General features: G+C 36.3%; 1 protein-coding gene across 1 annotated transcript in view; it reads left to right on the forward strand.

Moving 5' to 3' along the window:
* The window catches only part of LOC150092266 (prolyl 3-hydroxylase 2-like), a 131,374-nt gene that overhangs the window by 38,537 nt on the left and 75,597 nt on the right, over positions 1-17,240 (forward strand). The window contains exons 5-6 of the mRNA XM_090414922.1: positions 10,499-10,635; positions 17,114-17,209. Coding sequence (XP_090271048.1) covers positions 10,499-10,635; positions 17,114-17,209 — 233 coding nt within the window. The remainder of the gene's footprint in view (positions 1-10,498; positions 10,636-17,113; positions 17,210-17,240) is intronic.

Consider the following 17,240-nt stretch of genomic DNA (forward strand, 5'->3'; position numbering starts at 1 on the left):
TTATTTCATTTTTCAATTCTTACATTCGAGCAAACATTCTCACTGTTGCATCATCAGCCGGACTGTCTTCTGTTCCATTTCTTTAAACCAGCTCTTGCTTTGTCAGTCAGGCACACTTCTGTAATTATGCCCAATTTTCTCCCCCCCCCCTTTTTTTTTTTATTATTTCTGTATTCTATCAATCATATTCTCATGCTCACTCTTCTGGCTATCGTTCTTAGTCTTAAATCCATCACTGCCTTTCATTTGGTATTCTCCACTTCAGGTTCTTGATTTTCATTCAGATCACTGCAGTCCATTAATATATCACACTTTCTGCAGATCCTCACTCTCTCACTTCTCTTGTTTACTCTGTCAACAAATGCATCTGCCACAGTCATCCATGCATACATATTACACTCTTATTATATACAAAATTTGCTACACAAACCTATGAATAACCTCGATAATTAATACATATTCATTCTCAGGATCACTAATTAAATACATTTTTGTAGTAGAAAAAAATTAATTAAAAAAATTCTCCTGACTGCAATATTATAGGCTATCATAATTAAACTACATAAGACTCAGTGGGTAAGTAATAATTTTAAAAACATATTGATGTTAGTGTTATATCTGAATGCTCTTTCTTCAGCACCGAAAAAAAATGAAGAAATGAATAAACAGTTTAAAATAAAGATAAGATGCTCTTTTTTTTTAACCAAGTAAGTGAACTTGACTAAGACGTCAATTTTTTTAAAAGTGATAGTACTGAAACTCATTTGGTGACTTAGCTGGTTGGGGGGGGGGGGGATATCAGATCCCACTATAGCACTGCTGTCTGTGAAAGTCTTTAAATGAGAGGCAGTTTTTATTTCCATAAGATCATCAGTTTATTGGAGGCCTGAAATGTCACAAAAAGTGCCACATTTGGTCTCTAGAACAGAATAGGTTCCTGGATTATCTAATCCTTAGTTTAGATACCACCACCAAAGGCTGTACACTAATGTTACTGAATGTACAGCCTTTGGTGGTGGGATTCATATTGGGAGGGGGGGATCATTCTCCCCCTCTTCCAGGACTTGCATTTATATATACTAATTTAAAAGAATGAGTAAACAAGGCATCCCCCCCCCCCCCCGCTCTCTCTCTCTCTTTCTATCAGGAAACCAGGGCAAACATGAAAAGTCAGCTACTAGAATGAACTCATCATCAGCAGTATTGAAGATGCATTTACCACTGAAAAATGAATTAGAGAAGTACTACATTGACATAATTTGGTGTTAACAACATGAACACACTAAATGATATTCTTCTAAATAATGACTACAAGATGCATTCAGGTAGTAATGATCAGAGAAAGAGGAAGGAGTCACTATAGTATTCAAAACTAAACATGAAAATAATTTTTGGAACGACAGGCAGTTTAAAAAGGAGAGTTCCTATGATCCTTTAGAAGGTTCTACTGAGGAAGAAGTGAAGGAATTTTTCAAGTCATTAGAGAAGGAACTTGCCATGAAATGTAAAGTTGGTCCTTGTTGAATATCTAACCTGGCAGAGTAAGAAATCATTACTAGACATATGTTTTACAGAAACTTTGCAGATATGAGCAAAACTAATAACAATGGTAAATACCTATTGGATTTCTGATCAGGATATGGACTAGTCATTAGTAATTCCATGTTCCAGCATGAAGATATTTGAGCAATTCCATATGGAGAGAAGAAATAAGAAAGTTCTTATTTACTATATTATTGTTGATAATGAAATGTTCATGCTGGTTTGGGACAGAATATTATACAGGGGGACTTGAAATAAGAAGTAAACATCATTTAGTTTTCAGAAGGATAGAAACAAATTTCATATTAAAAAGAAAAATATGTACGATTGAGTCAGCCAGAGGCATGTTGTAAAGCTGTCTGCCAGAATAGAAAAATAAGAATTCTGTGGTAGACTTGGAAAGTAAAAGAGGCAGTCAGAGAAAAGAAGAAAACGTGTTAAAAATTTCTAGCAAGTCAGCATGTACTCTGAGAGAATACAGAGAAAGTGAAGCATTGCGTAAAAGTAGTTAAACAAAAGTCATGGGAAAACTTTGGCAAGAATATAGTAGAAAGATATCAGGATGGTGGGAAAATGTTGTGAAAGCTATTGTAAAAGCTTAGAAGTGGAGGAGAGAGTACTGTAAAAAAAAAAAAAAAAAAAAAGGAATCAAGAGATGATAAAGATGACATGAAAATTGGAGATAAAGATTTTCTAGATGTGTGTGGAGTAATTACTTCAAAAGATTGTTAAATGAAAATGTTAAGTGACAGAATGGTACTAGAAAATATCCAAGAGGATTGCAGTCAGGAGTGCATATCAGTACTTGAGGAGGTAGAAAAAGCCATCAAAGATTCAAAACGTGGAAAAACAACTAAAGTAGATGATATTTAACAAGATATTCTCAAATAAGGATATATAAAAGTTTTATAGCGACTTTGTAATTCAGAAGGTTGAATTCCAGATGATTTGAGTAGAGCTCTGATAGGACTGTACAAACGGGAAATAAAATTGAATATGGGACAGTGGGAGTGGCATTTGCACTCCATGGCACTTAACCACATGAAGGAAGACTTGTGTCCAAATCTAGTTTCCAACTAGAGGAACATTCTCTAAGCCTTTTTTTAGACCAGTTCCTGAGTAAGTCAATCTCTGACACAGGCAAGCAGGTTTTTTTCTCCTGGAAACTCTGGTTTTTCGTCCTTTAAACTCAAGAAAATCGACTGTGGAACCCACACTATTTTCAGAGACATTAAAAATGTTTAACGGTACAAATATTTCATACTGAGATTAACAGTACAACAGTAGAATTGCTAAATTTCTGTCACGTTCATTAACTGCCCATACTGGACAATCCAGATCTTTCATCAAAAATTCCACACATTTTCTTGAACAAATCAAGGATGTTCAAATACCAGAGTTGGACTTGTTAGTGAGCTTTGATATTGTTTCCATCTTTACCAATATTCCATTATCTGACACTATTAATTTACTATATGATGATTACCCTCTGGATATTGCAAAGATTTTTGAATTTGTTATAGATTCAGGATATTTCAGCTGAAGATAAAGTTGAAGATACTACCATGGGTAGCCCTCTATCTCCACCTTTAGCAAACTATTTTTTGAACCATCTGGAAGACACCTTCTTCTCATCCATTCATCCCCAACCCTCTCTTTGGTTTCATTATGTTGATGATGTCTTAGCTATTTGGCCACATTCTGAAGAGGAATTTACTACATTCCTACAGTAGATCATTAGCCTTTACCCATGCATTCAGTTCACCATGGAAAAAGAAAAGGTTGGTAGTTTACCATTCTTGGACATCCTTCTTACATGCACAGCCGCTGGTAATTTATTAACCAGTGTTTATCAAAAATCTACCTTTACTGACAGATACATTCATCAAAAGTCTGCTCATCACACCTCTCAAAAAATTGATGTTATCAAGTCTTTAATTAAAAAAGCACATAAAGTGTGCTCCTCTCCCTCAAGCTTACAACAAGAACTTTTCACTATCAAAAAGTTAATGGAATTTAATGGTTATGACTCTAATCAAATTCAGCAGATAATTGACTCCTATGTTCCAACACCTCAGAATTCTTCCAATCCCTTATATTTTTGGCATCTCAGAACCGATTGGCAGAATTTTGAAGAAGTATCATCTCATTCCCACATATTTTCCTATCAACAAAATTTCTCACCTGTTGCCATTTACAAAAGACAAACTGGCACCTCTATCATTAGCTGGCATTTACTAGATACCGTGTGAATGAAATTTAACATACTTAGGACAAACAGGCTGTTCTGTGGAAAAATATATATATTAATTCAATATTATATCTAATACATGAAACCTCAAAAGTCTGGTCTGGCACAACACAGTATTGGCACTAAACACAATATCCAGGGATAAAGCTCATCTTCTCAATAGATGGAAGTTTAAATACGAACACCTTTTCAAAGAAAGTTGCGAAGCCCTTTTATATCGGCCAGATATGAATCAAAATGATTGTCACTCTCCCCAAAGTTTAGGAGATTCTTATCTTTATGTTAAGAAATAGTTTTTAAAAATTATTTAATAATATTTTATTAATATTAATTTCTAGCACTTGGCAACAGTTTTTAATTGGTAATCCACTGACTGTTATATGCTTTCTATTTCATTCCTTTAAACTGCTTGTTGTCTACACTGATGATATACTGTTAATTTCAGTACGAAATATTTGTACCTTTATTTCATTAAAGTTAATTACTGTGGTTAATGGTTAATAACTGAGAGGAGACCTCCACATAGCCTTTAAAGGAATGCAGAGAACTGACCAGGGCTTCTGACATAATGTCCAATCCTCACCTTCTCGTGGTGCACACTGTTGGGTATCTACCTGGATACTGAATGAACGAGGATGGGCTGGCAATTGGGGATTTATCTGACCAAATTGTATTCTTATTGGCTTAAACCAATATAGAAAATGATGGTACAACATGGCAAAATTTCGTGCCGGCTGGGGTGTCGCCCGGTTAAACAAGGCTCCCGTTGTTTTCGCCAGGGAACCAGGGCGAACAGCGAAAAGTCAGCTACTGGAACAAATCTAAAAGCACACCCCAACTCAACATCACCAGAGTTAAAGATTAGTACTATCAACATAAGAAGCCTGAATGGCAAAGAAATGGAGCTAGCTGAAGAATTAGATAAGTACCAGATCGACATAATAGGGGTGACTGAAACAAAAAAGACAAAAACTGGTGAGATCTTTCTGAGCAAAAATACAAAATGTCATACTCAGGAAATGACAATCGAGGAAAAGAAGGAGTAGCCATAGTATTCAACACAAAATACAAGGCTAATCTTCTTGAATGGCAGGCAGTCTCGAGTAGAGTAGTGTGGGCAAATATCAGAATGCGGAATTGGACAATGAGACTTATTTGTGCCTATGGTCCCACAGAAGGTTCTACTAAGGTAGAAGTGGAGGAATTTTTTGATGCTTTAGAGAAAGCAATTGACGCAATGAAAAAGGAAAAGTTGGTCCTTGTTGGGGATCTAAATAGTAGAGTAGGAAATGATTGTCAGACATACAAAAATATTTTGGGAAAATTTGGAGAAAAGAGCAATGCTAATAATAATTACAAATACCTGTTGGATTTCTGCTCAGGACATGGACTGCTTATTACTAACACCATGTTCCAACATAAAAATGTGCACAAATTCACATGGAGAGAAGAGGCAAGGAATAAGAAAAGTCTCATTGACTATGTTATTGTTGATAGTGATGTTTTCTCCCTGGTGCAGGACACCAGAGTGTACAGAGGATTTGAAATTGGAAGCGATCACTGTTTAGTCTTGAGCAGGATAAAATTGAATTTCATATTGAAAAGAATAACATGTAAGAAAGTTTTAAAGCGAATAAAAGTTGAGCAGCTCTCAGATGTGAACTGTAGACTAAAATACACAAAGATTACTGAAGAAAAAATTAAAGAGTTTGAGAACAGGAACCAAACCTTGGAGATTCAGTGGCAAAGCCTTGAAGAAAACCTTGATTGATTCAGCTAGAGAGGCATGTGGTGAGGTTGTCTGCAATGATAGAAAAATCAGAACTCCATGGTGAACACAGGAAGTTAAAGAGGCAGTGTAGGAAAAGAAGAAAGCATATCAAAAGTTCCTGGTAAATAAGTCAGCTTGTGCTCTTAGAGAATACAGAGACAAATGTAAGAAAGCGAAATTCTGTGTGAAACTAGCTAAACAAAAGTCATAGGAGGACTTTGGCAAGAACATAGAAAATAAATATCACGAAGGTTGTAAGATATTCTGGAGGTTATTGAAGAAACTTAGAAACGGAGGAAAGAGTGCTGTAAAAGGAGTTAGAGATGCTCTAGGTGACATGAAAACAGGAGAAAAAGATATCCTTGAAGTATGGAGTAATTACTTCGAAAAATTGCTAAATGAAAAAGCAGTGATAGCACAGTGGTAAAAAACACTCAACAGGCGTACAGTCGGGAATATATATCCATACTTGAAGTTGAAAAAGCCATCAAAGGCTTGAAATGTGGAAAGGCAGCAGGAGTAGATGTTATTTGACCAGAAATGCTGAAATATGGTGGTATAAAAGTCTTACAGTGGCTGCACTGCATAGTTCAGAAAGCCTGGACAGAGGGATGAATTCCCGATGATTGGAGTAGAGCTCTAATAGTACCCATATATAAAAAGAGAAATAAAACTGAATGTGAGAATTACAGAGGTATTTCCCTACTGAGTGTACCTGGCAAGATCTATGCAAGTATACTTGAGAAATGGTTGAGAAGAATTGTGGAAGAAAAGCTTGGTGAAGAACAAGCTGGATTCCAGCAATATAGAGGCTGTCACGATCAGATCTTCGCTTTACGACAAATAGTTGAGAAAGCATGGGAATATAACAAAGATCTGTATTTAAGTTTTGTCGATCTGGAAAAGGCATATGACAAGGTGCCAAGAGAGAAGCTATTCAATATGCTACAGTTATATGGTGTCAATTGGGCATTATATCAAGCAATACTTAGTCTTTATTTGAGTTGTAAATTAACATTCGTGTATAGAGGCTTAAGTTCTGTGAAGACATAATGTTGGAGGTTTAATGGATTTTTTACAACACTAAGAAAGGATTAAAAAGAATTTAATACTTCCTATATTTCGTCCTAGTCACTAGAACATCTACGGGGATTACAAAAATAACTAATGTAACATAACACAAATATCATTCAATACTAAGTACAACCAAGTGGGTGACACTAAAGTCCTATCTAGGTGGAGCGCCCTCTAAGGACGGTTGTAGGTGGCCTGGAATATAAAGTAGGATCTCTGGTGATGAGTGTTTCCCAAATTTTCGGAAGCTTAATGCAACTGTATTTATTAAGATTTGGTTGATTTCTAAGAGCTGCTGTCTGCTTCTAAGAATAGTCTCTCTTTCTTGAATTTGCTGTGATGGAGCATGGTGGTTTTCTTCCAAGATACTCTGTGGGTGGTGTCCAAGACATGGTCAGCCAAGCCTGAATGACCATAGTTGTGTTTACAGATGTAAGTCTTGTGTTCCTCTAGGCAGATGGATGCTGATCTGCCTGTCTGTCCAAAGTATGCCAGCTTACAGGAACAGGGTACTTTGTAAACTCCAGGCAGAGAGAGAGGAGGGAGCTGATCTTTTGTAGAACAGATAAGGGTAGTAAGTTTGCAGTGGGGTTTATATGCTGTGTGTAGGTTGTACTTTTTTAGAATCTTCACTATTTTTTCAGATGTGCCACGGATGTAGGGTATGGTGATGGCATTTTTAAATTCTTGTTGACGAGAAGGACCGGGAATTAGAGAAGAACTAATTATTTTTTTGATACTGTGATCGCTGTAGCCATTGGAGAGGAAAGTGTTGTGTATGTACTAAAATACACAAATATTTAAAATATTTGTGTATTTTAATCTACAGTTCACATCTGAGAGCTGCTCAACTTTTATTCGCTTTAAAATTTTCTTACATGTTATTCTTTTCAATATGAAATTCAATTTTATCCTGCTCAAGACTAAATAGTGATCGCTTCCAATTTCAAATCCTCTGTACACTCTGGTGTCCTGCACCAGGGAGAAAACATCACTATCAACAATAACATAGTCAATGAGACTTTTCTTATTCCTTGCCTCTTCTCTCCATGTGAATTTGTGCACATTTTTATGTTGGAACATGGTGTTAGTAATAAGCAGTCCATGTCCTGAGCAGAAATCCAACAGGTATTTGCCATTATTATTAGCGTTGCTCTTTTCTCCAAATTTTCCCAAAATATTTTTGTATGTCTGACAATCATTTCCTACTCTGCTATTTAGATCCCCAACAAGGACCAACTTTTCCTTTTTCATTGCGTCAATTGCTTTCTCTAAAGCATCAAAAAATTCTTCCACTTCTACCTTAGTAGAACCTTCTGTGGGACCATAGGCAGAAATAAGTCTCATTGTCCAGTTCCCCATTCTGATATTTGCCCGCATCACTCTACTTGAGACTGCCTGCCATTCAAGAAGATTAGCCTCATATTTAGTGTTGAATACAATGGCTACTCCGTCATTTCCTTGATTGTCATTGCCTGAATATAACATTTTGTATTTATTGCTCAGAAAGATCTCACCAGTTTTTGTCTTTTTTGTTTCAGTCACCCCTATTATGTCGATCTGGTACTTATCTAATTCCTCAGCTAGCTCCATTTCTTTGCCATTCAGGCTTCTTATGTTGATAGTACCGATCTTATGAGAATATAACCTTTTCATTGGAGTTGCCTTGCTTTGCATTACTTAAGACTTTGACCCTGCTCAGGAACTCATATGTTTGTCTTTTATTAGTGCGCAGATAAAAGACACTAATTTATTTTATTTATTTAGATATTAGCACCTTTTATTAGAACACTAAAAGGAGGCAAATATACAGGCACCTGGACAGAATCCCTGTCACTAAAGTAATGCGATCCAAGGCACTCTGATACCAAGGTTATATTCTTATAATCTTTTTGTTAAATTTTGAAACTTTCTTTCTATATTTTGGAAACTATAAAATATGGGTAGATCCATAATATCTTCTATTTTTAATATAATGAACTCAGTGTCCTATTTTAAAAAATGCTTGGCTTAACTAATAAAATTACTGTTATTAGTTCTGTCTTTTCTTCAGATCTTGTTATCGCATGCCTGGAATTCATTTTTTGTATTGCTTGTTCAGCTCTTCAACAAGAATTTTTTGTTCTTTTCAGCAACTCATAGAATTCTGATTACCAACACCTTCATGGTTCTAGTGAAGACATTCGTGATCCTGATTACCAACTCCTTCACCAGGTGTTGAACCACAAATGAAGTACACTGTCCACTTTACTTTGATTTCAGTTTGGTATTGTTGATTTATCCTACAATTTGTATGTATTATGATATATAATTCAGGTGCATCTTGACTTCTATGCACAGATTTGGTCACTTAGGTTTCTTGGAGATCAGGAGGTGGTGGAGAGGATTCAAATGACCGAGCTGGTGGCAGGTCTGTGGAATGCTCCCTATGAGGATAGACCAGAGGGGTGTGTGTGTGTGTTTCAGAATTTAGGTAAAAAGTAGAGGAGAAGGGGCATGATAGAAACTTTTTTTTACTAAGTAATTTAAGGAAATTACACGTCAACTAGGATATACATTAAAATAAATTTTAATATACTTCAATATTTCAGCAACGTCACGTTGCCATTTTCAAGAAACTTAAGAACAAGACACGTGCACGCAGACACATCAAACAGTAAATGAGGAAGAAGTAGGAAGCTATTATTTCTCCTGAAGTCCTGATGTGAAATCAGGACTTCCTGCTTCTTCCTTATTTACTGTTTGTTGTGTCTGCGTGCACGTGTCTTGTTCTTAAGTTTCTTGAAAATGGCAACGTGATGTTGCCGAAATATTGAAGTATATTAAAATTTATTTTAATGTGTATCCTAGTTGACATTGTAATTTCCTTAAATTACTTAGTAAAAAATGTATAACCAACGTCTAAGCATTTCCACGAGAATAATGATAGAAACTTATAAGTTACTAAAGGAATTCTATAAAGTTTATACAAAAGAAATTTTCAATAAATGAGGAGCAGGGAGGCAACAAGGAGTTACCACTGGAAGTTGTGTAAGAGTGTGGTTAGTAAGGGTTGTGGACTAAGTTCTTTGCTTGGAGAGTGGTAGATGATGGGAATGGATTGCCAAAGGTAGTTTGTGACTACCTTGAATTTGTGTGAATAATGTCTCCTGTAATGAGTATTTTGAATCAATGGAGTTACCGAGCATATTGGTGTGTGGGTTTTTTTTGTCTCTAGTACACCGTATTCAAGAAGGATTAATGTGTTTGTATAATTGAAGTGATACTATGTTACCCACTATTTTAGGATTTGTACATATGTTATAAAAATATCAGTTTTTAAAAGTATTACATCACTTGTAAATAGACTGTTTCATATGGAAATTTGATTTCAGATTGCATAGTGCTAGCATGTTTACTGCATTACTTTTTTTTTTTTTTAAATTTTAAATACTTAAGAAATAACTCATCACTAGAAGTTCACACAAATTGCAGTTAAGCTTACACAGGCAGAAAAAAATAATTATTTTGATAATGCGGGCCTGGCTGGCCGAGTGGTTAGCATATCCGCTCTCCAGCCAAAGGCTGCGGGTTCGAATCCTGCCGTGGGCATGGATGTTTGTGATTGTCTGTGGAAAAACTAGTGGTCATGGTCAGTGGTAGATGGCATTGGTGTAGTTGCAGTCAGTTGGTGGATTGAATGGTGGAGACAGAGCTGTAGAGCAGGTGCCCTCTCTCGATGAGTCTTTGGACTCTGGAGGTGTCTAATAATTATAATAAATAATGTCATTGTTTTTTTTTTTGCAATATATGCATTTTTTTATGTGTTTACCACTACAACAAAATTCTTAAGTAATTATTTTTTCTTATTTTGCATATAGCTAATAATCTTAAAAAAACCTGTGAAGCTGTCTCTTCATTTCTTCTGCTACAGCCAGAGGACACTGTAATGATAGAAAATAAAGCATTCTATTTAAAAATGAATGCTGTAAAACTGGAGTGGTTTACGCCAAGAGAGGTAAGATTAAAAAAGAAGATATGATTAAAATTTGTATTGTAGTAGCTACAAAGATTAATCTCTCCCTTGTCTTTCCGAAAATACTCTCATCTCCTGTTTTTTGTGTTGAGTCCATACACAAGAGGTTGGTTGATCAACCTATAGTACATTAGTACCATATATGGGTAGTGGGTTGGGAAAGGAGCAACTTGTTTACATTTGATTTAAAAGCCTCTTGGGAAATACTTCAGGGGGGGGAAGACTATTCCACAGTACAGCAGTAGCAGAGATTGAAGGAGGAGGAAAAGAAAGAAACTTGTTCTATAGATTTCAAAGTGTATTGTAAAAGGATGTTGGGCGACAGCTGTACTTGTTTCAGTGGGCTTGGTACTGAGTGGGGGGAATTATTGATGCTATTTAAGAACATTTGCTGTGGAAATATTTATAGAATACACAAATTGCAGAGACCAGACATCTGTGTGAAAGGAAGGAATGAGCTGGTAAGAGATGGGTCATTTATCAATCTAATTGTTCTTCTCTGTATTGAGTCAAGCATTTTGAGGAAGCTTTTAGGAGCCTCATTCCAAATGTGAGAGCAGTATTTGATAGCTGGGCAGATTTGTGATTTGTATAAGGTTAACAACTGTTTAGAGGCGAAGTAACGTCTTAAGCAAAAGAGAAATCCTAGTTTTTTGGAAGCTGAGGATGCAATAGTTGCGATGTGTTTATGCCAGGAGAGGCCCGATGTCAGGGTAATTCCAAGAAGAGAGGTCTGATCTTGTCTGGAAATTTGAGTGTTATGAAAAATAATACTGGGGGAAATGGTTCTTTTTTGTGAGAAAAAAAAACAGAACTGGGTTTACTAGCATTGAAATTGACGAGGTTATCTGAGCCCCATTGGAGGATGGCTTGGAGATCAGAATTTGAGGGCAGTGGTGGTTGATTCTGTAGGTTGAAATGAGTTGTGTAGAGTGAGGTTTGTCAAATGAAAGGGAAGAGTGCAATGTACTGTCATCTGCAAAACTGTGTGTGTATTGGGGTTGGAGGTCAACTGAAATAAGTCATCTATATACAGAAGGAAGAGGGTTGGTGAGAGAACAGAACCTTCTGGAATCCTGGCATTAGTTGCATGGTGAGAGGATAAGGAACTGTCTACCATCACACATAGTGTGCATCCAGACAGAAAGCTGGCAATCCAACTGCAGAAGTCCTGAGACAGTCCCAATGATAGGAGTTTGCTTAGTAAGCCTTTGTGCCAGACCCTGTTAAAAGCTTTAGAGATATCAAGTGCAACCACTTGAGATTCACCAAATTTCTCCAGGCATTTGTCCAGAGATGAGTGATATATGAGAGTAGATCTCATGTTGATTGGCAGCAATAGAATCCGTACTGGTGGTCACTTAATAGCTAGTGCCTTCAATGTAGTGTAGGAGTTCAGAATTGATGGTTTTCTCTATCACTTTAGAGAGGACTGAGATGAGTGAAATAGGGAAGTAGTTTTGATGGCAGTGATTTTTCACTCTGATCGTCGAGGCTTGAGTTTAGTTTTCAGTATTCGGATTTTGGAAGAGAAAGTTTTGATCATAGTATTAAAGTGTTGTTTGGAGTTTTCAATTCGTTTACCTAAATTCAGAAGCTGTTTTAAGGAAGGGAGGCACAGCGAACAGAAAAAAGGCTGGTTGAGTGTGTTGATTTATCTATTTTTGCACAGGAAGCATATAACAATGGCAACAGAAATTGCACAATGTACTTTTTTTTTTTTTTTTTGGTAACTTCAGTTTTATAGCTACAGCACTTCATATTTTCATTGGGTTTGTCGGCGACCAAACGGCACTATACTGATGAGACTTGGGGTACTCTTTTGTCAGTGGCCTTTATTGCCATCACCTTTACTTCATATGGTAGGCATAGCGGGCACTTTCATGTGGCTGTTTTTTAATTGTAAGGATAACTTATTTGATGGACTATAGGTACTTGCAGGTTGTGCAGAAGTAATCGGCTCCTTAGAACCCTCTGTTAGTTTTCTGTTTACTGATTATTTTGCACGAGAAACACTTACAATAACGATAAAATATGGGAGCACAAGTTTCATGTTGCTTGTTCACTGGCGCTACCTAACGATTTCCAAATAAACATACCACTTCATATTAGCTCAAGTTTGAATTTGGTTTATTAATAAACTACATCTCTTTCAATTGCCTTCATTTTTAATATGGTTTTATTGTCAAAGCCACCGATGCATTTTTACTTAACTGGATATTTCATCATCATCATCATCAATTGCTTGATATGTATTCTCAAGGAATCAAAAGATACTCTGTGATAGTACTGCATGATTAAGTTAACATTATGATTAAGTTAACATTAGATGAGGGAAAGGCATATACTGCAATTTTCTTAGACTTGGCGAAGGCATTTGACAGGGTGCCACATGATAAGCTGATATTTAAGTTGCAGCACATGGGTCTGGATGTCAGATTGGTCAACTGGATTCAGGATTGGCTGTCTGATAGGTATCAGAGAGTTGTGTATGGTGGAGCAGTTTCAAGGAGGCAGAGGGTTACAAGTGGGGTCCCACAGGGCTCAGTACTAGGACCTATATTGTTTAACCTTTATATCAATGACATAGCCAGTGGATTGCAGGGGGATATTCAGTTGTTTGCGGATAATGCGAAGCTTGGAAGGATTATTAGTAATAGTGCAGATGTGGTAGCCCTGCAAGAGGATTTAAATAAGCTAGATAGATGGGCAAATGAATGGGGGTGTCAGTTTAATGCAGCAAAATGTAAGGTCTTGAGGTTTGGGAAACATCGATGGGATGCTGCATACTCTATGGGAGGAGTTATACTGGAGGAAGTAGGGGAGACAAGAGATCTGGGGTTGATGATTGATAGAAACCTGAAGTTTAGGGGACATATTGCAAAGGTGGTGAAGGTAACACAGAGGATTGCTGCTATTATGAGAAGGACACTGACCTGCAGAGATAAGAGGGTTATCATTCCGTTGTATAAGTCTCTGATCAGACCACACTTGGACTATTGTTCTCAGATTTGGTCCCCAGGATTTGAAGGGGATAAATTAACTGTGGAAAGGATACAAAGACGGATGACAAAGATGGTTTCAGGACTGTACAAGGATAGTTATGAGGATCGGCTGAGAGAATGTGGACTGCAGAGTTTGGTGGATAGAAGAAGGAGAGGTGATATGATTGAGACTTTTAAACTGTTGAGAGGTGGTTACAGGGTTGACACTGGGGAGTTCTTTCGCTTGGTTGATCAGCGGGAAGGAGTGATGACAAGAGGCCATCCCTGGAAGTTACGAAAGGAAACTGTGAGCAAGAGGGTAAGGAGTGGTTTCTTTGTGTGGAGGGTGGTTGAGCCGTGGAATGCATTGCCTGATGGAGTGGTGGGAGCGAGAACGGTCAGTGGGTTTAAGGAGTGGTATGATGAACTTTGTGTTTCTCAGGGGGGGGACTTCCCCTCGATGAGTCTTGACAGACTTTATGTCTTAGAAAGGACCTCCCTCGATGAGTCTTTTGACTCCTTGGAGGCCTGAATAATAATAATAATAATAATAATAATAATAATAATTATTACTAATCTTCTACCATTCATTTTTATTTAAATTCCATTTGTATTTTTGCACATAATAGTTATTATGTAGCTGTTTGTGTGGCATCTCGAATGTCATTTGAAGTTTTTTTTTTTTTTTATATTGCTCTTTTTTCGTTATGTATCTTTTTTTTCCTCCATAGAACTCTACCATTATTTTGGCACTTCAGTTTGTAATGTAGACTTTGGAGCTCTGATATGAACTCCAGAATTTTTGCCATAAGCTTGAGGGCTGTTGATAATTTGTGAGGGAGCCTCGTGCACCTTTTTCTAGAAAATATGAGATTTCTTTGGTGGTAAGAGAACCTTCTGTGTAATAGAGTTCACTTTGGTTTCTTTTCTCTCTCTCTCTTTTCAAGCATGCTTTCTTTTTTGTTATCTGGTATCTTGGCCTCTCCTGTTTGAAGATTGGTAAGTTTTGAGGTTGATCTGGCAGTTTATGGAAGTTGGAGCTTTTTTTTCCAGGAATGTCTTCTGTTCACTGTGCATCTAGTTCATCCCCATTGTGGGAGACACTGCAGCAGGCTTAAAATTCTTCTCTTGCTAGCCAGTAGGTATTCATGTCTAGCATGATCCTCACAAGTGTTTTTTTCCTTTTTCTGACTTGCATGGTTGGTTGTTTAGTAGTCATTGACAATCCTGTTTGATTGTGTTTTTTTTTTTTTTTTTTTTATGCTGCCATTTATCACTGCTGTTAGAATTTTGTGCCTCTTGTCTGTTCTTAGTGGCATTTTTGGGTAGGCCATTTGTTCATTTCTCACGAGAAAAAGAAAAATGGTCTTCTCATGACAGTAGTAACATTATGATAAAACTGATTGATAAATAGAACATGATTCCATTTATGTTTTTAGAAAATAGTGATGTGATAAGTAATTGCGAGGTAGTACCACATAGGTGTGACAACGACATTGAAATTGTAAAAAAGTCTCCTGGAAGATACAAACACCTACAAACCCTTAGACAGAGACCCGACTTGGCATACACACAAAAAAACAAATGATCTAATAAAAAAAAGTGCCTCTCTGGACGGAAGAACTTAAAAAATATTTACAATCAAAACATCCTTTGATACCAAGAATATATGGTGTTCCAAAGATCCATAAGATAGATATACCTTTAAGACCAATAGTAGACGGAAGAGATTCACCGTCTTCCAACTTGGCGAAATACCTCACCAACATGATCTCACAGCATATAGGAAAAACATATTCCTTCATAAAAAATAGTAAACATTTCATAGAAAAAGTGAAAGATATACATATTGGTCCAACAGATATCTTAGCAAGTCTAGACATTATCAGCTTGTTTACAAACGTCCCAAGACAAGAAATTTTGAATCTCCTAGAAGAACTCTTCCCTCCGGACATCTTAAATCTTTTTAAACATTGTATAAACAATACTTTTTTCACCTCTCAAGACAGAATCTATGAACAAAAAGAAGGTTTGACCATGGGTTCATCATTATCACCAGTATTAGCAAACCTATTTATGGAAAAATTTGAAAACAGTGCTCTTAAGAATTACCATAAAAAATCAAAAATATGGCTACGCTATGTGGACAATATTTTCATCATATTCAATGGAACAACAGATGAACTTATCAGTTTCAAAGATTATCTCAACAATTTGCACAACACCATAAAATTCACTTTAGAACAAGAAGAAATAAAAAACTTCCTTTTCTGAATATTCTATTAGAAGTTAATGAAGAAAGTAAACTCTCCTTCTCAGTATATAGGAAGCCGACAAACACTGGAAGATTTCTAAATGCAACCTCACACCACCATCCTTCACAAAAAATAAGTTTAATTAAAACTCTTCGAGACAGAGCACACAATATCTCCAGCACACAAGAAAGATGTAATGAAGAACTAAAATACCTAACACAAATCCTCCAACAGAATGGATATGAAACAAAAACCATCAAGAGAATCCTTAAAATGCCTCCAGCTAACAACCCAACAAAACAGGATTACAAAAACGCAATCTCGCTTCCTTATATCAAAAATGTTACAGATAAGCTAGCCAAATTAATGAACAAACACAACATAAAAGTAGCCTTCCTTCTTATGGAAAAAATCTCAAGATTCCTACATCCACCAAAACCACCTCATCATCCTCTTAAAAAACCAGGAGTCTACGAAATCCATTGCTCTTGTGGGATTTACTACATAGGACAGACAGGAAGATCTGGAGAAATACACATGGCTGAACACCAAAAAGACGTACAATACAAAAGATAACAAAAAACGGGTCTTGCTTTCCATACCACTTCCACTGGACGCGATGTACTCTGGCAAAAAACGATGATGTCTTACATAGAAAACAACAGTTATATAAGAAAATTTAAAGAAGCTGCTAATATGCTAAAAAACCCAACCCAATGCAATAAAAATCAAATTTTAATTCTCCATCAAGTGTGGTCAGCTCTGATAAAAAATCTACCTCAATCTGAGCTTGGACTGTATGAACGAGAACATGTGACATCGTCCAGTATTGTTCAACGTCAATAACGTTTTATATCTCCATTCTGTTATTTGAGTTTTATGAATAGCCAGACAGTTATTATTTGTATTTATTAATTCTCTTGTTTTAAACTTTAAGTTATACTATTTACCTCCTGAAGATGTAAATCCTACGATTTACGAAACTTGTCGGGAACTATTATTTCAGTATTTTGTATAACTGAATAATAAAAAATGTGGTGTAATCACTGAAATATATCTTTTGAACCAATTAGCTACAGAAGTCTACGCCTGCAAATTTCAATATGTTATGTATATATTTGTAAAATATATATGTAACATATTAATATTCTTATGTGAATTATGAATACAGCTAAAATGATGAATACAGTATATGCTAATTTTGGGTACTTTTAAATCTAGGAGGCTGTGCAGTATTATAAGAGAAGGAAAAGAGAAACAGAGATGCTGTCCTTCATCAAAAATGCATTTCAGTTTGCAGACACTAATACATTTCAGGTGAGATACCTATTTTTCTTACTTAAGGAAT

The sequence above is a fragment of the Typopeltis vanoorti genome, chromosome 26 (genome assembly GCF_054136105.1).
Source record: "Typopeltis vanoorti isolate ZY-2024b chromosome 26, IOZ_Tvanoo_1.0, whole genome shotgun sequence".
Taxonomy (NCBI): Eukaryota; Metazoa; Arthropoda; class Arachnida; order Uropygi; family Thelyphonidae; genus Typopeltis; species Typopeltis vanoorti.